This window comes from Arthroderma uncinatum, assembly GCF_011692745.1.
Source record: "Arthroderma uncinatum strain CBS 119779 chromosome Unknown scaffold5, whole genome shotgun sequence".
Classification (NCBI taxonomy): domain Eukaryota; kingdom Fungi; phylum Ascomycota; class Eurotiomycetes; order Onygenales; family Arthrodermataceae; genus Arthroderma; species Arthroderma uncinatum.
The window spans coordinates 704,966-726,282 of record NW_022983867.1 but is presented as its reverse complement, the minus strand read 5'-3'; the positions used below and the strand labels follow the sequence as shown (position 1 = coordinate 726,282).

Below are 21,317 nucleotides of genomic sequence, written 5' to 3'. Positions count from 1 at the left end.
TATGGTTTTATAAAGGTCACGCCGTGGATAGAACGTAGCACCCTCTTAGCAAAGAAAAAAAAAGGAGGAATATTCATAAACCAGCAAAACAGCATTGCCTCATAATACACAGTCCCATGCCATCCATTCCATGCCATCCCGTCCAAGAAAAGAAGGTCTGCTCTCTACTCATCCTTCGCACCACCCCTCCAGTTTTTCTCGGCACTCTCAACGCTGGCCTTGTCGGTCTTGACGCCAGACTGTCCCATACCCATCAACCCACCACCGGCCTTCCACGGCCTCTCCAAATCACCCTTGGCGGGAGCGTTGAAGAGATGGACCTTGACCAAGTTGCTCTCGAGGGCGCTCTTGATGGGGATGATAGACTGCATGAGCAGAGGGTTGGTGTACTTGAAGTAAATGTGCATGACGGCCATCATGCCGATACCCATGAGCTGCGACTTGAGGGCAGCACGGAGCTGCTGCTTGTCGTATTCCTGGACGGTGGTGACGACTGGGCGGGGCTCGTCTTGGGATCCCATCGCTGGGGGCTCGACGTATTTTAGGGTTTTGAGGTCTACACCTCGTTAGTGCCGGTAAATTTCGGAGGACAGAAGTAAACGTACCCTTCTTCTGGACGATGACGGTGTAGATGTAGTAGTACAGAGCGGCAATGGCGATGTTGGAGGCGATGTACATGGTGCGGACGCCGAGGAGGACATCGGGGTTATCGAAGGGAATCTTCTTCGACACCTGCATCATGACGAGGATGATGGCCAGGTTGGTTCTATGAACAGTGTTAGCCGGCGTTTGAGACTCTCCTGTCGCCTTCCTAGCTATCCCGAGTTGCGCACGAGGGCTCCTGTCCAAGACGGATCGATCGGGGTTCCAGGGAGCTTACATTTGCGGGTTGAGCACTGAGAACGCCATGGTGAGTGGTATAACGGGTATCGGCAGACAGCGGCCTCTATAGCAGACAGCAGGATGGTAGAATAGAGCAGAGACGACAGAGGCTGAACCAGGCTGCGATAAATTCCCCTATAAAAAGAAGAACAAGCATGAAAAGTTTCCTGGGGCCACCAAAGCTACAAGTCACGTGTTGATGACATAAGAGGTCATCCCTCTGGCAAACTTCAAGGCGAGAGGAGAAGAAGACGAAGAGGAGAAGAAGAAGATGGAGATGAAGAACGAGACGAAGACGATGCTGGAGGCGAAGTGGCATCGCAGACAGGAGAGGCCGCAGGACGCAGACACAGTGACTGCATTCCTCTATCCTGGCCGAGTCGCCGTACTCTGATATCGCTCGACAAGATGGCTCAACGCTACACCATAACTACTGCTAACACTGCTAACGACTGACCATAGTTGCTAACCTAGTCTCATATCCTTCCTACTCCCCTCACTCCCTACACCCTATACTCTCTCCTACTCCCTTCCTATACTCACTCCTATACTCCGTACTCACTGCTATACTCTGTGCTATACTCTCACTGTTGTCTGTTGTGCTGACTGTCCGAATCCGGCTAGCGCCCCTTAACCTTCGCTCTAAAAAATAAAATCGGCCCTCCGCTATGACCAACCATCACCATACATAAACTTATATCCCTCCAACCCTCGCAACCCGCCAGGCAAACAGACCAGAATCCAAGAAACACGCGAGCACTCGTCCCTGCGATACAGCTCACTGCCTCGACGCGCTACAGCACCGTCCGCACCCCGTCGTAACACGATACACTCGCGCCGAACATGGCTGGAGGTAAAGGAAAGTCCGTGGGAGGAGGAAAGGCCGCGCCCAAAGATGCCAACGGCAAGGGGCCGCGATCGCACAGCGCAAAGGCCGGACTGCAGGTTCGTTGACGTCTCGTCTCTCTGCTCGCCGGGCTCATTTTCGACCTCCTCGTTTGCCTGTTTCAGGGTGGATGACACGTGTTGTTGACCGTGTATACACAACGCGCGCGCATTGCTATATTATTCCATCCGGCAGCCTGATGCTAACCTGTACGCTGTAGTTTCCATGCGGCCGTGTCAAGAGATTCCTAAAGAGCAACACGCGCAATAAGATGCGCGTCGGTGCCAAAGGTACGGTTCCTTTTTCTTTTCTTTTTTTCTTGCCCACTTTGAGTCCAGGCTATCATCACATACTAACATTCCCCGCAGCCGCCGTCTACACCACCGCCGTACTCGAATACCTGACCGCCGAAGTCCTCGAGCTCGCAGGCAACGCCGCCAAGGACCTGAAGGTCAAGCGTATCACGCCCAGACATCTCCAGCTCGCCATCCGCGGTGACGAAGAACTCGACACCCTCATCCGCGCCACCATAGCATACGGAGGTGTCCTGCCACACATCAACAGAGCACTCATCACCAACGCCGACAAGAAGAAGCATAGCAGTCACTAGATACCGTCACACCCGTTTCCAAAAACAACCATCAACATCGAACGTGATGTGACCGTCCGGCCCCTTTGTTTACGTGGCGTTCCTTTCTATACTTACCGGTCCAAATATCCTTACTTCATGCCCTTGCCTTTGTGTGTTGCTATTATATGAAATTATGCGTTGCGCGCGCTGGCCTTGCCTTGACCCGGGCCCTACACGTACAACGCTTATGTCTACGCCTACGAGTCTCTTCTCTCACCATGCTTGCTGTGCGTTGAACGCAATGGAAGTCAAAACCAGACCAACTCAAACTATACGCTGCTCCAGCACGAGTCTTGAAAACGCACTCTCACCAACCATCCCATCATCTCCTACAGCAAGGAGAGTTGCAAAGTCCAAGTTTACATTTTATATTCCTCTTTGCTTCTAAACTTTTCTTGCCATTCGACTTCGAATACGTTGATTTGCTTTCTCTCACCCCCTTTTCTTTCCGTCATGTTATATTAGGGCGCTGTTTAATGGATGGCAGATGGGATGCGGTGGGAGGCTTCTGGCTTGGTGGGAAATGTTACACACCCTTCTTGCCTTAAAAACGGCTTGCTTGCTATTTTCTTCTCTTCCCTTTATCTTTTTCTTACCCGGTTTATTCACTCGGAGGTTTCAAAGGTGGAACAGTTATAGTTCTTATATTTTCCTTTTTCTCCTCTCTTTCTCTCTCTCTCTCTTGCTTCTTCCGTCGTGTTGAAGGGCGTCTGCTATGTTCGTTGCGAATATATATTAGTCACTCCTCAACGCAATGGAATTGATTATATATTATCTTCATGGTCTAGTAGGAGGTATTACATGGCAGGGTAAAGGTGATATGTGAACGAGTTCATTGATGAAAACTCGAAGACTTGCTATATACATGCGACTCTTCAACAAGTCCATCGTCCCTACCAAGTAAACAAACATCGACGGGAAGAAAGTAAACAACGACAGGAGAAATAAACAAAACAAAAGGTAGAGTCGTGGTAGTTGCACCGTCTTTCCTCAGTCTGGAGATGCAGTTTGGCTGTAGCAGCTCTTACAACTGCATATAACCTCCTATATTGTCATCACAGGAAACACAACACCCACTTCAATACCGCTGACTCAAAACAAAACCAACTCTTCATCGTCCAGATGGAATCAAATGGACTCAGAGCCAAAACAATCTGTGATCATAGTCGCACTTGAAGGGGGATTTTGTATAGGCATCAGCAGAGTGTGTCGCGCCAGTCTTGAAGCCGAAGCAACATGAACAGGCGTTGCGTTGTATCTCTTGTAGTCATCATAGCCATGTGTTCAACCGATGTCACTCCAACAAAAAGCCCACAGATCTAAGAATACGTGAGACGCGCGAGACGAATATAGGATGGTTGAGGCGCGCCAGGGAATAAAAATCAACGCAAGGAGAGACACAGGGATGGGTATAATAAGGAAAAGGGGCGAACGAGGAAGACCCGAAGCGACGCAAGGAGGCTGGGAATGAGCTCGTTTTGTAGAGTGAATTCGGTGCTGTGCTGGAAGGAGTGTGCTAGGAAGTGTGCTGAATGTGTTGTGCTAGGGAGAAAGAAGCTATATAAAACTGACCTCCTGCTACAGGGGGAAAACAGATGTATAATTTTTTGCCAGGGGAGAAGAGAAAAGCGGCAGGGAAGAAGGATGAGAGCTGTATATATAGCTGGCAAGAAGTGGTAGAAAAGCAGAGGCAGATTTATGGGCAGGCTCAGCTGGGAAGGGGGAGGAGCAAGGTGTATCAACCAAGCTGGCGTCGCATTCAAGAGCGAGTTGAGAAAAAAAAAGAAGAAAAGAAGAAGAAGAAGGGCGAGGAGCCGGCGAGGAGGAGATATTTATACTCGTCCCTGAGCAGCTAGGACTAAGCGAGATCTCAGATACGCAACCTGATTGCTCGACTGGCCAGCTTACCTCATGCGGTAATGCAGCGGAACTTGCCTGGGCCAGCCCCTTGTTATGTCCTGTGTTATGTTCTGTTGCCTCAGTGAGCTTGTGTTATGTCTGTTTAGCCACTGGTTAGTCAGAAGAGACAGTGGAGGCAGTGAGGAGGACGGGCACTGAAGGCAGAGAGAAGGATAGGGCAGAGGAGATATATCCCATTATGGATAGGAAGTGTTTTGATATTGGCCTCGATATGGAAGATATCAACAGTATGCATTTATGTCCCCGCCACGACCATGACTATGACCATATACTTGCTTAGATATAGCTGCATTCCCACTTTCTCTCTTGATATCACGTTTAAGACAGGAAGTAGAACGCCGTAAAGAGAAGAATAGGAGATAGGAGAATAGGAGATAGATTAATACTGTCTCTTTGTTTTTTTTATCAGTATTCATATCGAGTCTAGTCCTCGCCATAGCCAGGGTGATTAGATACGAGATTGGGGTATTAAAAAGAAATAGAGAATTGATAGCATGATAGCAGATAGGAGAAATAAAAGGGGGGGAGGAGGGTATTGAACTGGCTTTTGGTGGTTAAAAGTTGAGAAAGGTATGATACGGATATACGCATTCTATCTTATCTCACTGCAATTTCTAAAGGGGATATGAATTGGGCAGGACAGTCAGTAGAAGGGATATACATTGCCCATCTAGCACATTGATAGAAGTTGGTTGCGGCAGATATCTTATCATCCATCACAAACCTCCTTTCTACCGCTGCTGGTTCCTTGCACTGCGCCTCTGCATATTCCGGGGACTCGCCTGGGTATGAGCTGGATTACCGTCAGCAGCCTGGTTCTGGCTATCTTCAACATGTGTATTTGCAGGACTCGTAGCCTCACTACTGGTAAACGTCTCTGTTATCCGGTTTCCGTCCATATCATGTCCATGTCCGGAGTTTTGGGCGTTTAGGCCCATACCTGACGCGTCACCTAGTCCGCTTAGATCAGGGTTCGCCGTGTTATCAAACTGGTCGAAGGTATCGAAAAAGTTGGGGGCGGATTGCAATGACTGTAGCGGATCAGAGGACTGGTTGTGTGCGGGGTTGGAGAATGTTGCGTCCGCTGCTGGGTCGGCAGCGAGGGTGTCGAAGTCGAACAGGTCGTCTGTTTGATGGCTGTCTGTAGGAGCATTGGGGTCGGTATCGTTGCTACTGTTGTTGTTTCCGCCAGCCGTGTTTGTGTTCCTGGTATCTGCCTGGTCCTGTCCTTCCTTGGTTGGAGTCTCCAGGCCAGGGAACTCAGAAAAGTAGTCACCACTGTTGAAGAGATTGTCCAGGTCAAGCGGTGGAGGTGGGACGTTCGTACCATCGATACCAGGTATCGATCCTGTAGGGCTAAGTGGTTGTAACATGTTGGTTAGATGTTGTACCGACCGGGCTTGTTCAGCTTGCATCTTAATCAAGTTGTCGAGTTCGGAACGCGTGTTGGCTAGTCGTGCTGGGTAGTTGTGTGGCATTTGAGGCGGATTTGGCGTGATCAGAGCATTATTCTGAGACGCGCTGGAGGATGGATGGGCAGCGTTGTTTTCGTTGGAGATGAGACGGAGCATATCCGCTCGCTGGGCGGTGGTGAGAGGCGAGTTCCCACCCGACGTTTCTAACGAGGATAGCACGGTAGGGAAGTCGGATGGGTTGGTAGGGAAGCTGTTGCGAGCATTGGAGTTTTGGATAAGTGACATGATGTCTCGCTGGGGGAGGTGGCCAGGGGAGTCCTGGTGCTTTGGATGTGGATGTGTGAGATTCTGAGCCTGATTCTGGGCCTGAGCCTGGGTTTGGCTCTGGCGTTGTTGTGGCCGCTGTTGTTGACTGGACACGTTGTTCATAGGGCTTGTTTGGTCGAAGAGTTCTTCTACCTCTGATACATGCTGGACGCTGGCCTTGTGCGGACCGCTGCTACGTTGGCCCATGCTATAAGAGTTGCCGGTTGAGCCAGAAGGCAGGCTTTGGGAATCATGGGTAGGTGGTGCACCGAGAAGGAGTCTCTGTTTCTTGAAAGGCGGTTGATTCGGGTTGACATCCGTTTCGTAATGGTCCACCAAGTCATCCACATCGACGATATTTCCCGACGGACCCTGATGGTCTTGGGATATAGCGCCGGCAAAAGAATTTGCTAGGCCTTGAGCACCTTCATGTCCCTGGAGGCTTCTATTGTAAACGGTGGCCAGGAAGGTGAGGATAGCGTTGATCGAATTCTCATGGCGGTTGTGTTGCTCTTGGAAATTTGTAGCCTGTTCATATAGTTGCTCATGTTCTCGTCGCAACTTCTGGATTGTGGTCGATATAACATGCTGCTGGTGGCGAATGGCTTGCAGTTCACGGTATACATCTGATAGTTGCTCTCCGGGCATGGTCGCTTCTCCCGACCCGAGGGCAAGCTGGCCCCTGAATCTTGCCTTATCCCCGCGACCGCCGGTACCACTAGGGCCCCCGCCGCCATCATCATTAAAGTCTTCATTCTCCGCATCGTCCACATCAGGCTCAGTTTTGACCTGATTACTGCCTTTAGAGCCCCCTTTACCCTGGCCAGACATGTTCTTTGGTTTCTGGATCAACCATAGAAGGTCAGGCTGACCGCGTTTGAAGTATGGGTTAGAGTATTCGCTGGGACTCTTATTCTTGCGCTCGCTGGCCCGCATCGAATTGTCAGAAAGGCCAACCTTCTTGTGAAAGCCATACATATTCAGCTGCCTCACAAAAGAGGCATAATTATTGTGCTTGAAGAGTTCTGGTATCAGGGACTTTGCAAATTCGTCTTCATCTTGAACAATGAACGAGTTCCCGTCCTCAGACCACTGAATTAAATCGGCATTTTTCGAGTCATCTAGGAAACTATAGGACAGGTTAGTTAGTGATGATCCAGATATTAGAAAACATATATATAGAACACACCTTGTCAACTTCTGGATGAACGGCGGAATCTGTTTCCGCTTTGCTTGCGCCTCTTTCTTTGCGCGAACGGCCCTCTGCCTTATCTCTGCCTCAGTCTCACCACTTCCTGAACTACCCGCCTCATTTGATCTCACTGCATTCTGGTCCATCATAGGTATTAGGTTCTGATCAGACATCCTTGCTCGGCTGATAAGCTGGTTGTTCCCTGGCCGTCTTGTAAGCTGATTCGAGATTTGTCCTGTCCCATCATCCCCAGCGGAGAAGGTATTCGCGTTCAAATTTGACTGATTCGCACCTGAAGATGAAGCATTCGGCGCCCATTGCTGTAGAAATTGATCGTTGGAGAGCTGTGAGGAGGTCATCGGAAAATTGGGCAGTGGTGGAATCTGCTGGTGCGCTAGTGGAGTGGCCCCTGGTGCAGGTCTCTTACGCGAGAGACTTTGCGACGACATGGAGCCCGGGGTATTGATATTTTAGATAAGGATAAAATGGGGAGTCGCGGTGTTGTTGCTGTTCGATATGAGCTAGGGCCGGATGTGGGGGATACAATGCCACGTTGAATAGATATGTATCGAGATCAAACGAAGCGATATCGTATAATCATCAATTCTGAGTCGGCTTCCCGGAGCATATGGATTAAAAATAGCCGGAGTTGCTGCTCGTCCTCGACCTAAGTGTCAGATGCGAATGACTGCGTCGATGAAACGCGGCGGGGGTCGATGTCGTTTGTCAACTCAACAGGTCAACTCGAGGACCCGAAAAGCATCAATCACACTGCGCCGTTAGCCCAGAGGCGAAATACGAGCGTAATCCTCCGTTATCCTATCTCCTCGACTCGATGCTGGACTGCTATGCGGGCCGCGAAGTCTTCTGACACACCGCCTGCAGGACGGGACAAACGGGGGGGAAAGCACAAGCCTAATCGAGGAAATCGAGGTCCGTAGAGGTAACAATGCCAGGGTCTTCAAAGCGCACTGGACGTCCGATCACGCGAGTTGATATGTCGATGATATCGGGCGTGAAGAACAAGTCACCTTCCATCCGCTTTTCGCAGACTTGATAATTACGTTAGATAGGCGAAATCGCGCCTAGAGGGCTTGGCATAAATGCGACCTGCTATTGGTTCGGAGGAAGACTCGGGAGCTGAGTCAGCAGGTTCCGCGGCGCATCCTAGAACGGCAATAGAAGTAGATGTGAAGGCGAAGGAAAAGGCGAAGAAGGGGAGAGATGCAGGAGATATAGAGAAGAAAATATATAGGAGAGGCAAAGGGTAAGATAAAGGCAGTGTTATGAGCTCCTTTATGACGATATGTAATTATTGGTGGGCTAGTACTTCCTTGGAGACATGGACTATGTCTATTCTAGGTGCTTAGTTCTCTCTAGCTGTATGTATAGGTCAATGGCGTAGCAGAGACGACGTCCCTGAGCAGTGTCTGCATAAAGCATTGTTCAGAGATGTCCTGGAAGCCCTCATAACAATAGGTGATTGAGCCAGGGCTGTCTGATCCTTGACACCCTCTCTTTCTATACCAGGATATTCAGAGTCAATAATAGCATTGTGGTGAAGATAGTCAGCCAACAAAGATGTATACAATAAAGCTAAGCTGCTTTATCCCACAAGGGTCCCTCAGGATTCGTTTCAAGCTGTGTCTCAAGGCGTGTCTCAAGATCTCGTCTCACCTTAAATCAAGTACGTAATCTGGCATGCCATTCACTCAGGAAGTTTTCTTGGAGCCTTCCATCAATTGGTGACATACCTGCCTGTATGCACCTATTAGTCCATATAAACTTCCCGCATTCCCGGATACTACGGGAACACCTGCATGCTTCCGATCTACCGTCCAATTAGGCTGGATTCCCAAGCCAGTATAAAACAGTATAATGTTGCGGATTGACTGGTACCAGCTTCATAATACCGGTCCGCACTATATTCAACACAAGAAGCCTTGGGTTCTTAACGGCCGTGCCGTGGAGGGAAGACCAATATGCTAACTGCGGTGTTTAAATCGACAGCTCCGTATCATGTCATATATCATCAGAGAAACGGTTCTGCACGATGCACGGCTTCACCCTGCCTTATCAACGAGTTTCTTGAGGGTATAGAGTGTGTGGTCAGCAAAGTCCAGATGGCCAGCCCTAGCACAGATGTGTATTCTCCATAATTTTTCATTTGCCACACAGTGGGCCGGTTTAACCAGTCCAATACTAGGCCGACATATCACGTCGGCCATATTCCATTCAATAAGGATCTGTGCTAGGATATAGGGATCGAAGAAGCCGCCAGGCGAGCTTCTTATGCTCTATAGGGTAAACAGGTTTGTCAAGAAAAACAACGTCCATGCTGGTTGGGCGATATAAGGTTGAACTAAGTCAATAAGCGCCTTCTGTGGGTTGAGGCGAGCCTTTACGAGCGCCTAAAGGAAGAGATGCCCACTCACTTCCCGTGTCCAAAGGTTCTAGAAAGCTATCCAACTTCTTCCATGGCATAGACGTCTTGTAAAATACCGCTTATCTTGACTTGTCCTGTCATTTTCACTCCGTTTCCATGTCACGTGAATTGAAATTAGCCGCCAGCATCTCACGTGGCAATGACCCTTATTCCAACCTTGAGCAGGGCGTTCACATCCTCTGGCATTTCTTGCCTAACCACAGTATGATCATACGCACGAGTTAACACCAATACACCAGTACTTCGTACAGGCTAGAAGGGATGGGGCCTTTGGACGCTCCTGCTCTCCAACATGCGTCCAAAAGCGATACCACAACGGCCACACTTTCGTTAAGAATACGTTCCTTGATTGAGACGAAACTGCTCCCGAGCTCGATGAGACTACTGCGACGGTTTAGACCCGGACTTGCTCCTCGTGTCTTTCGTTTAACGCCGGATCTAATCGTCAAATATGGCTCATACAACGTCTTGGCTGAGGCACGCGCAATTGAGTTTGTCGCCAAAAATACAACAATCCCAGTACCACATATTATCCGGACATATCGATGCCTTAACGGGGATTGCTATATATTGATGAAACGATGTCCCGGCGTTCCCATTTCAGAGATTATTAACAACATGTCTACGGAAGAAAAGAAAGATATTTTCACCCAACTGCGCGGCTATCTAGACGAACTTCGTTCGCTGCAGCCAACTAAAGCTGGGGTTGTTGGTGCAGCAGATTACGGTCCTCTTGACGATGAACGTCTTGTTGCGGAGCGTTGCGGGCCCTTGGAAGCGTAACCGCCTTTCATAGAGGAATAAGCGGCGGATTTGAAAGCCCAACGGGACACGAGGAATTCGATAAAATGATCGCTGAACAGGATAGCCGGGCCTACGACATAAGGTTTACGCACGGTGATCTTTCACTACGCCATATCTACTGTCTCAATGGTCATATCACGGGTATCATTGACTGGGAGTCCGCGGGCTGGTTCCCCGACTACTGGGAGTACGTGATGACCTGGGACTCATTTTGGGAATGCCCAGGGTTGAGAGATGAGATCGCTAATTTCTTGGATCCATTCCCACGAGAACTCAAAACGGAACGAACTCGCCGGCGGCTCTTTGGCATAATATAGTTGTGCGGAGTGTTTGTTAAAGTCCATTAAATAAGCAGAGCTTATGGCATGTGCTAACTATTTATCATACAGTTAAGCAGTAACTTCCTTCTTCAATATCAAATCATAAGTCGGAATCGTCCCAGTGATCTCGTCAAACCTACCCTTGTTCTTCTTTTTTTTGGACATATGTCGACATCCTACATTGATGGTTCCCAGTGCGTAACAGAGCTGTTACCTGATGCGTGTCAGGTTATGGGTGATTATCGCCTGGTGGGGTGGACTCATTGAGTACCCTGCACTTGACCAGCTGCTCCATTGCCTTTATCGTCCAGGTTCTGCATCTCCACTCCGGGTTCTACGACATGCATTTTCAGGTCGTAAAAGTAGGAACGGACTCCAAGAACTCACGTCTTGGATGATTGGCGCCTTTTTATTGGTCTTGTTGAAATTACTCTGTGGCTTTTTAAGTTTGCCTACCTATACCCTAACAAGCAACTTTGCGGTCTTGACCTTGGAAGAATGGATTGCTCATATATCCATGTTGGCCTTAGGGAGCCATATCTTGTCGTGAGATGTACGGTGTTAGGCTTGGCTATTGGCGATACCAGGAATGCCCAGTGATATCTAGTAGGGGTAAGCTTCACTGTTATGACCACTGGGTACAATATGCTTTCGCTCCGGCCCGTTCATGGTAGTATAGCGCAATATCAAGGCGATCTTTCTCGGCAGCCATGATCAGTTTGTTTTAAAACAAAAATATTGAGTGGGTATAGTTATTAGTGAAAAAATATCAAGTGAGATTTGCTTGGAAGTATTCACTCCGTGGTGTGAATTATACAAAGGGAAGGGTAAAAGAGACAAAGTAGGCTGCGGCATAACATTCCGCCATTGATATTGGGCGCTAGATTATTGTTTGCAGGTACTTGGAGTACAGTATCTCCATCATCGGCTACGCTGCAACAAGCGCCGTGCTTATGTAATTGCGGCGTGTATGTGGAGCCTAGCTATTTTCAAACGCCAAGTTGGAATATTTGAATTCACCGCTTGACAAGATAAAATACGCGGCAACTGGACGGCTACTTCGATTCAAACACTATTGTATGGAACGCTGATTGCCTCACCCTGCGCCTTCGCTACAATGGCAGCCTTAAGATAGGTGAAATCCCGCCATTGTGGAACACGTTTCACTTTCCACACCAGCAGGAAATCCCTGGTGTGTTTTCCTATGGACTGTAAAAAGCATGAGCCTAGCTACGGAGTACGGGTTCGAGATCTAGCCCAATAACTCGTTCTGGCCTGCTTTTAGAATGTTTCCTTCCGCCTACCCGTTGCCTTCCGTCCTCCCGAAGCTTCTAGGTGCCAACAAGAGGTCTCCACCTAGCCTAAATTGTTCCTTGTGGTGCATTGAGATACGCCGCAACATCAAACTATGGGCTATTATTATATTGAGAGGGTGTGCCTTCCATGGACTTCTTTATCCCTTTGAATTCCCTACGCGCTGATATTTTAAAGGGACGACAGAACAATACTCGTATTATATATGGCCCCGCCCTGATAGAAAGCATATACAAAGTAGTCACAACAAGCCATAAAGTCACCTTCACGCTCTTCATCTCCCCTCTGACCCGATGTATATTCTTAAAATCATCGGCCACTAACTATACGGGATACAATGCGATGACGTCAATCCCGTTTACCACTCCCTTATTTCTTAACGCTCCCAGAAATGCCTACGTCTCTGACCGACACCTCTGAACCGTTGGTGAATTGATAGAGAAGAATTTGGCTCCTATTCCTAGGCTGAGGGTAGACTCAAATGACAGCTTGGTGGCCCGCATGTGATTATTATTGAAAGAGCAAAAACCAAGCTCCATCACACGATTTACGGAGTACTAGGACAAGAGAATGGTCGAATACCAATGTAGAATTCCATACTCAGTAATAGAAAGAGGCTACTACTGGGGTAGGAATATGACGACTGGGCCGAGCCTACAATTGATCCTCTCTGGAGACGATACTGCTCCATATTTTCAAGATGGGCTCTTCCGTTGAAAAGTACCCCATACGGAGTGCCTACAAAGGCATCAACAAACCTCTAACAAAGCCAGCAACTGCCGACGCATTGAGCTATAGAACAATGGTCGCACCCAGTACTCCGTATTGCCCATCCTTATTCAACCAAGTCTCACTGTAAACGATTGTTTGGGATTATATAGTTCTGTTTGTAGGTCATGTGCATCAAACCAGCAAGCTTTGTTTGGTGATACTGCGTCCGCTGGCCTTGAGAGAATCATGCAAGATAAGGGATAGCATGATCCAGTTGCCCGGGTAATCGTATCGATGGGCATCGATGGGCGCCCGTGTTTTTGACGCTGTGTCACCAACCTCAACACATGATAATGCGAACGGTGCTCTGGTCACTAATCAGTCTGGTACGCAAGGTTGTGGCGCTATCCAGGATTCGGCAGAGTCGCGATAGGACAGCACTTTTCGCAGCAGAGCTCCGTTTGTATATTTTCATCGCCGAGCCGCATCCTAGTAAGGGGAATGAGGGTACCGGGTGAGATATCCGGTATTCCGTACGGGTAGTCCAGCGATAAGATAAAAAGTACTCCTGTTCATGCATCAAACTATTGCACAACCGCACAGAATTTTTAGCGCATTGGCCGAACCCTCAGGGCGATCGTCAGGGTTGGGACGGAAGACTATCAGCACTATTAGCACCATTAGCCCTCGATCTTTACATAGTACTCCATACTTTATCGTTTCTTTTGTTGTATGGCGCGCATAGGTCGAGGTCGAGGTCGAGGTCTCTGACCAGGGCTGAAGTGATCAGACGCAATCGGGTGGTCAGGAGATATAGACTCCTGCGTGTCGGTACGTATGGTACCAGTGCGGGAGCTAAGAAAGGGGGAAGCGCTATCATATACTAGAACCAGTTAGATGTGGGAGACGAAAGGGAGGATCTTGATATCAAGGCGAGAGAGGCGAAGGCGAAGACCCCGTATATATAATATCTGGGCAAGCACGGATTACGCAGCAGCAGCAGCAGCAGCAGCAGAGTAGCAGTGCAGTCAGCGATCGCGGTAGTGCTGGAGCACCCTCCCGCCGTGCCACCAAGCGAACATCTTGGAACTGGTCACATTCACGATCAGGACGACGGCCATGGTCAAGTGGCCGTGGCGGACGTTGCAGACGGGGGGGCTTAGACGAATGAAACAGGCGGACGGACTTGCCATGAGGACGGCGAGGATGACGAGGATGACGAGGATGACGAGGAGTGCAAGGGAGCAAAAGCTCGCCTCTCTCCCCCCCTAGCTATCCAGCTGGCTGCATCGAACTATCGATATACGCTTGCTAACGTTTGAACCCGCTCCCAGGGTCAGTTGTATGGCCGAAGACATATTTTGGGTTGAGGCCCGCCTGGCATGGTTTCTTTTTCCTGTCTGGTGTAGATTGAGAATTCTCACCACGGCGAGAGAAAGGGAAAAGGGGGAATGGAAACCGAGCGCTGAAGAGTTCCAGAATGTGTGGGCATACCCCTGGACAAGTCTCAAACAGCGCAGGCCCTGATCATCTCGGCTGGGGGTTTGGATATACGGAGTTTGCGCCTGGACCATGGATGACGGGCGGGCGTAAGGTCGCGATACCGCGGGGAGTTGGCCTGTATTATTCGTAGTTAGCACATCTATCCCTTTATTCACGGGCTCGTCTACCGTCTCATCACTGAATATCTGCTTCTTTCACTCTCCTGGCCGTGCTATCCTCGTCTATCTCGTTCTGTTGCGCTCCTTGGTCGTGAGTTTGGCGGTGGGTTTTGGGTGGTGTATGCAAGCGTAACGGTAATACGCCTTTTTTGCCCTTCGTGACCGCCCGACCTCGCCCTTTGCATCTTTCTTCCTCTTCTTCTTCTTCCTCCTCCTCGCTGAGATTTTTCACTTCTTCCTCCCTCTCCATCTCCATCCTCCACCAAGCACTGCTGCATCCTCTTGCTCGCTCGATAACACTGCTTCTCTCGTCCGTTTCTTCCGCTCGCGAGGTTCGGCCATCGCTCGTCGCTCGTCGACCCGGACAGCCTGGCTCTGCTTGTCGTCCACTGCTGACGGCACAGGCAGACGGACCTGGCCCTGCGCCCTTTCACCGGTGATAAAGGCCGCCTCTACCGGCTCGATCAGTCGACCTGGATACTTTGACCGTCCGTCATCCCCATAGACTGGTTGCTCTGTGTGCTGCAACGGCCGTTTCGTCGGTATCCTGAGATTACTCGTTTTTCCGGTGTGCGTTGACTGTCTAGTCAAAAAAAAGTCACACCTGTTTTCGTATTATAAACCAACCGCCAACATCCCTACTCCTGTCCAGTCTCAGGCGTGAGCGATATCTTCCTGAGGGGAAAGCAGACAACCGACCTGCTGTACTACTTTTCGTTTCCGGCCACCGCTAGATTTTTTTTTCTCACCCTGGACGAAAACAAGTGCGCATGCAGACGACTACTTTCGCTGGCTAGCATATGCTTGCTCACTGCTCCTGCTTCGTTGCCTTGACGACCTTGACGTTTCCGACGAACTGATGACCTCCGCCGCCCGCTCGATATACCTCTAGACAGTCCTCGTTGCCCTGCGCGTCGGCCCAGTTGTTTTTCGTTTTCATACCACCCCTGCCTGACCTGCAGCTTAGTCTCTTTATCTCACAAGGTCTAGCCAGCTCTTGGGTTAACTTGCAGCTATCCAATACAACTGCGTCCCTAGATCTTTCTGAAACACCGCCATCATGAGTGGCTACCAAGACATGTACAACTCTTCGTCTTCTTCCCGCTCCCCCGGCTCCCACCGTCACCCGCCGCAACAGCTTCGTCGTCAGCACTCGCGCCAGTTCGACGCCTACGGGCCCATGTCCTCTACCCTCTACGAAGAACCACCGCTCGGCCGCTACGACACAAACCCGCTAGATAGGTTAAACTCTACCATGCCTAGTAACTCCTACCAGTACGATATATCCGGTGCTCAGACGTGGAATGCAAACGGTGTCAGCTCGCATGGCTTGGGCGGGTTGGGAGTGAATTCTGCCACTGCTACATCGAGGATGAGGAATGTTCGTTCACGCACCGCGCTTCCCACTGTAAGTTGCATCACGTAATTACCAGTTAGAGTTGCCTGCTAACTGCCATTTGTAGACCTGGTTGGACCAGCAGAACAGTCTTCCCAGCTCCTTCTCTCTAGCTCCCGGGCAGCACCAGCAATCTCCCCAAATCCGCGCGGAAAACAGCCATGATCCGGAAGATGAGCTCATACCAACCGCTATTGTTATCAAAAATATCCCGTTCGCGGTGAAGAAAGAGCAGCTGATACAGCTCATGACCGAGATGAACCTACCGCTTCCATATGCGTTCAACTACCACTTTGATAACGGCGTCTTCCGTGGTTTGGCCTTTGCAAACTTTACCTCCGCCGAGGAGACGGCTACCGTGATCGAGCTATTGAACCATTTTGAACTGCAGGGCAGGAAATTGAGGGTTGAGTATAAGAAGATGCTACCCGCGCAGGAACGTGAGAGGATCGAGAGAGAGAAACGTGAACGTAGAGGTCAGCTTGAGGAACAGCATAGGCCGATGGCCAGCTCGCAGCTGCAACATCAGACTTCTATGTCTTCGTTGGCCTCACACTTGCCAGCTACCTCTCCTTCGCCTGTCTCCCAACGTGCAGGTAAGCTAGGTACGGCCCTTACATCCACACCTTACACTATTTTTTTCTATATTGATATGCTAATTTCCACTCAAGAGGTCGACATGAATGATGCACAGACGCTGCAGTACTACTCGCAGCTCCTTCTATTTAAACAAGATCTCAGCAAAGAAGCTCTCATCTTCGGCACAAATCTCACTCCCGCCCAGCGCCGCATAGTACATACTATCTCCCATAACATGGGTCTCGCCCATACATCCCGCGGAACTGGCGAACAGCGCCAGGTCCATGTTTACCGCGCTGGGCCAGGCACAAACGTCAGCCCTCCAGTCCCCGCCATTCCATCAACTGTCACTTCTGACGCTGCTCGCCGTGGACTCTCACGCGCTGCTACTATTGATTTTGGTGAATCTCGCCATGAACAACAAGCATATGGCAGCGGCATGCGCCAGTCCTCTTTTCTAAATGTCTTAGACTCGCCGGGACCAGGCGGGTACGCTAACGCCCAGAACCTTCGTGCTGCGAAATCCTTCGCAGATCTGCGTTCATTCACGCCTTCGCCCGTTCCATCCTCCGCTAGCTTCCCTGCCGCTTTACAGACCAACGGAGCTCGCTTCCAGCAACAGCAGCAAGCATACGATGTAGGAACAAGTGGTGCTTCCAACACCCCTACCTTGACGCCCACTCCATCTGGCTCTTCTCTCGGCATGCAGCGTGTAGATGACAATCTCCTTGTCAACAGCCTAGGCGGCCTATCATTAGGCACCTCGGTTACAGGTCCATCAGGTTCTCCCCGTCGCACCCGCGGCATCTGGGATGCCTCCGATCTTCCCACGTCGGGGGCGGGATCGAACAACGGTTCCGGATCCACCGCCGGCGCAATCGGATCCAACCGTGCTATCGGTCTTGGATTTGATACCCAAAACCAGAGCCAGGAACGACTTCCTATGCCCATGAGACAACCCAGAGGCCCAGCTCCAGAACGAGGTACAGGATTTCGCCGTCAAAACGGGCACCAGCAACGCGGCAGTGATGAGCTAAGAAGCAATCCTGGCGTGGAGATTATTGTTGAGTAAGAGTACCAACAATCAAAAACAAAAAAGAAAAATCTGGACCCAGTCGATCGATAACTCTGTATGCCCATACTGAACGAATCCATGACCCTATACCACGATGACACGAAGAAAAGACATAAGCGAAAAAGAGAAAAGCCATGAGATTTAATTTAATACAATACAATACAATACAATTTACCACACGTACCTGACGACGCCATGCGGAGAGGAAAACACGACCAACCACATATACCAGACAGCAGTTGAGCTTGGGAAGAGAAAACGAGAATGAGCAACCAACCAACCAATGTCAACCCCAGTGTCCCTTTACGATTCGATGATGGATGACGAAATGACTTTTACAATCCACAAAAAAACAAAAAAACAAATAACCAGCCGAAGTCCCCACAGCCGCAGAAAAGGAACGAACAATAACCCCAGTTTTACCCGTCGACGCCATTCCACACCTTTTTTTGCCCGATTCATCAAAAAGTTTTTATTTATTTTCCTGCTCGTCTGCTCGTCTTTTTCAAATTGGTTTAAAGACAAGGTTAGATCCTAATCTCCACAGCCGCCACCACCATCACTCGCCACATGATGGTGGCTGGATCGGGGCAACCCCATCTAATCCAATCCAAATCCAATCATCGATACCAGCGTCCAGCGACATTTACGCTGCCTCATTCCAATGACCGATCAATACGGGAGGAAACTGGAGTACAAAGAAACGATAGGATGATACACGCTTTTGCCTTTCCCATTTGCCGCTTGCCATTTATTTTTCAGTGTTGAGCCAGGCGCTTGTCATTTGTCATTTGTCGTCCATTCCGTTCGTCTAAGGAAGTGAAGGTGGTTCAAGTTCGAGTACGAGTCCCAGCTCCAGCTCCAGTTCGAGGATGAAGATAAGGATGAAACGAGGATATCGTGAAAAAGATAATGTGATATGGTGCATCCCATATGTTTTTGCCATTTACCATTCGCCGTGATTTAATCAGCTATGTTCTGCAGAAAGACGGAGGAGGCTAGTTTGCTTTTTTTTGCTTGCTTTCTGCTTTTGGTTTGTTCGTTCTCCCCCTTTTCCTTTTCCTCTTCCGTATCCCGCTCCTGTTCCCGCTGCCTTGCCTTGCCTTGCTTTAACTGGTCTTTTGGTTGTTTCCTCCCTTCTTGAAGTCACTACTTTAATGATGTTACAGATCTCTTTTAAAACACCATTTACGTGTTCCTTTCCTCTTCCCGCCTTTATTTACGTTCCATCTCATCTCAACTTACCCCATCTTATCTGGCTTTCCGTCCCGCCCTAATCGTTTGGTTTAGTCTGTGGTATCTGAAGGGTTGATTGTTCTTCGGTTTTCTTTTTTTCCCCTATCTTCGTCTCTTTTTTTTACTAAGGGGAGAAAAGGTATATTATATGATAGTGTTTTCTATCGCGTTTCTATTTTTGTCCTGCCCTGCATTTGCATATCACAGTCTGTTTGCCTTGTGTTTTGTTTTTCCTTTTCAGTTTGTTCTGTTCATCTTGTCTGGTTCGTTGGAGCCTGTTTTTAATGCTATGGGGGGCGCTCTTCCCGATATGGTTTGAAATGGTGTATAATTTCTCCTCTACCTCTCATCTAACTCATCCCATCTTACCTTATCTACCTATCGACTTACCACCTACCTATCTACCGTCTACGTTTCCTCGGGGAAGCGGAAATTGAATACTTTGAGCCTAGCTGTCTATTGCTGGTATACCAGCTCCAGTATATCGTATCATGTAGTATTGCATCATCGAATAAGGTAGTGTTTATATTGAACTAAACTATGTTCATCTATGTCTATACTCTTACAAGCCATCGTGATCAAGGACGATTACTCCCTGACTTCTTCGACTCTCGGTCCCACTCCCTATCCTGTCCTGTCTCGAGCTTCCTCTTCCTTTCTCGCTCTCTCTTCCTCCCACCAGTGCCGCCAGTTATCTCTTTCTCCTTCTGCCGCGGATCAATAACTACCAAGTCATCATTCTGCTGATGTGATCGTTTCCAATTCAGGTCTTTTCCAAGTGTATCTTTGCCGAATTGCAGCGTATGTGTCATCCAGCCTACATCGTCATCATCTGTACCCGCCCTTGGCTCGTCTACTTCGGGGGCATCCCAAGACCGGCATGACTGGCAGCCCACAACGAAATGAAGATCGCAGACCTGTTCCTCTTCATCGTCCTGGCCGTCTTGCTCTTGCTTCTTTTCTATACTTTTGCCTTTCTCCGGCTGGGAGGGGGTATCGTCAGTAGATGTATGATGTCGTCGCGATTTCTTAGATGACGATGTCTCTGCATTTTCAAGCTTGGCCTTGAACGCTTTGAACATATCGAATGCAACTGCATCCTGTGAAGAGTTTCCAGCAGCCGATCTCTTTCTAGCACCACGTATCGACGTTTCCGGTATAAGTGACTCAAGGGCTGATTTCTTTCTTGCCGGCTCTACGGGTGCAACAGCCGTACTTCGCCTCATAGACGCTTTAAGTGCGGCAATTTCCGCATTGGTTTTGGAAAGCAATGATTGACGACGGGAGCGAGGTGGCGGCGATTCTGATATCGAGCTTGAGGGAGATGCAGGGCGGGACGGTGATTCGGCGTTTGGTAATGGGAGCTGGGTGTTTGGATCTGGTTCTCGAGGTACCGGTTTTGTAGCTGAGCTCTTACGAGGAAGCTCTGGAGCTGGTTCTCGTTGTTGTGCATCCTTCCTCTTCTCGTCTTGTTTCTGCTTCTTCGCAACCGAGGCAGCTTCCTCCTCTTCCCTGACTAGTCGCGTGTTGAATTTAGGCTTAGTGGGTAGAATGGCTTCCCCTTCGTCCTCGTCGGCCGCAAAACTCAGCAACGCCTTTCCCACCTTGGCCTTTTTCTTCTTCTTCCCCTTCACTGGCCCTTCCTCCGTCTTCTTGTCCGCAACAGCAATACGTTCCCTCCGCTTCAATTGCCCCTCAAACGGCCCCAGTTGGTCAACCTCACACCCTGTAATCTTCACTGCGTAAACTGGCCTATCCGATCCTTCTATCAGTTCCGCCTCTGCAATACTTGCAACATTATAGATGCTTTCCCCTTCCACCCTGCCAAACATCGTACATGTTTTATTCAGCTCTCGCTCTGCATTTGCCAGTGTAACGAAGAATTGGCTCCCATAAGTCCCATCCTCGCTCTTCGCCATACCCACTAACCCACGCCTATTAAACCGTAGTCGACTGTGAACCTCATCTTTAAACACGACCTTCTCGCCATCACGCGGATCGTATTCGAACTCCGGGTATTCGTAAATAGATGAACCTCCAGAGCCAGTGCCGGTGGGGTCACCACCCTGGATGATGAAATTAGGAACCACGCGGTGGAATGTGGTGCCCTCGTAGTATCCGTCTAGACAATGTTGGAGGAAGTTTTGGCAAGCCAGTGGTGTTTGGCGGGCGAATAGCGAGATGTGTATCGGCCCGGCGGTGGTATGGAGCGTAGCGGAAGCTGTTGGAGGAGGTTCGGTATCATAATGAGCAGACATATTGGCTTCAGTCTCGTTCTTGGGTGCTAACTATAGGTGGACGCTTGAGCTGTCGCTCTCGGAGCTCGATGCCACGGCTGGGTGCGATATTGCGGCTGTAAGGGTGTGCAGCTGTATCTGGGAGATTGGTATCAACAATCCAACCCTTGGTTAACAGTCCTAACTAATTATGAAATTCATTCCGTCGTCCAGAGTCATGCGCAGTGGTGGATGGGCAAATGTGTAGCTTGAAGATAAGATCTGGGCATGTTCAATCTCACTAAACACCAAGCTTTGGCGCCAAGA

At 49.5% G+C, this 21,317-nt stretch overlaps 5 protein-coding genes across 5 annotated transcripts; 2 read left to right on the top strand and 3 right to left on the bottom strand.

Annotated features, from left to right (window-relative positions):
* Positions 1-1,725: 1,725 nt before the first annotated feature.
* GIQ15_06614 (uncharacterized protein) lies at positions 1,726-2,378 on the top strand (the record flags this gene model as incomplete). The annotated part of the gene is made up of 3 exons (XM_033554031.1): positions 1,726-1,827; positions 1,989-2,058; positions 2,137-2,378. The coding sequence occupies 3 exons, from the start codon at positions 1,726-1,728 to the stop codon at positions 2,376-2,378; spliced, it is 414 nt and encodes a 137-aa protein (XP_033403546.1).
* Positions 2,379-5,050: 2,672 nt separating this feature from the next.
* GIQ15_06613 (heat shock transcription factor) lies at positions 5,051-7,591 on the bottom strand (the record flags this gene model as incomplete). The annotated part of the gene is made up of 2 exons (XM_033554030.1): positions 5,051-7,169; positions 7,230-7,591. The coding sequence occupies 2 exons, from the start codon at positions 7,589-7,591 to the stop codon at positions 5,051-5,053; spliced, it is 2,481 nt and encodes an 826-aa protein (XP_033403545.1).
* Positions 7,592-14,716: 7,125 nt separating this feature from the next.
* On the bottom strand, positions 14,717-15,428 carry GIQ15_06612 (uncharacterized protein; the record flags this gene model as incomplete). The annotated part of the gene is made up of 2 exons (XM_033554029.1): positions 14,717-15,071; positions 15,301-15,428. The coding sequence occupies 2 exons, from the start codon at positions 15,426-15,428 to the stop codon at positions 14,717-14,719; spliced, it is 483 nt and encodes a 160-aa protein (XP_033403544.1).
* Positions 15,429-15,548: 120 nt separating this feature from the next.
* GIQ15_06611 (RNA-binding post-transcriptional regulator cip2) lies at positions 15,549-17,535 on the top strand (the record flags this gene model as incomplete). Its single annotated transcript, XM_033554028.1, has 3 exons — positions 15,549-15,896; positions 15,952-16,480; positions 16,556-17,535. 3 exons carry the CDS (start codon positions 15,549-15,551, stop codon positions 17,533-17,535), a joined length of 1,857 nt encoding a protein of 618 aa, XP_033403543.1.
* Positions 17,536-19,352: 1,817 nt separating this feature from the next.
* Positions 19,353-21,032, bottom strand: GIQ15_06610 (peptidyl-prolyl isomerase cwc27; the record flags this gene model as incomplete). The annotated part of the gene is made up of 1 exon (XM_033554027.1): positions 19,353-21,032. One exon carries the CDS (start codon positions 21,030-21,032, stop codon positions 19,353-19,355), a length of 1,680 nt encoding a protein of 559 aa, XP_033403542.1.
* Positions 21,033-21,317: the final 285 nt, after the last annotated feature.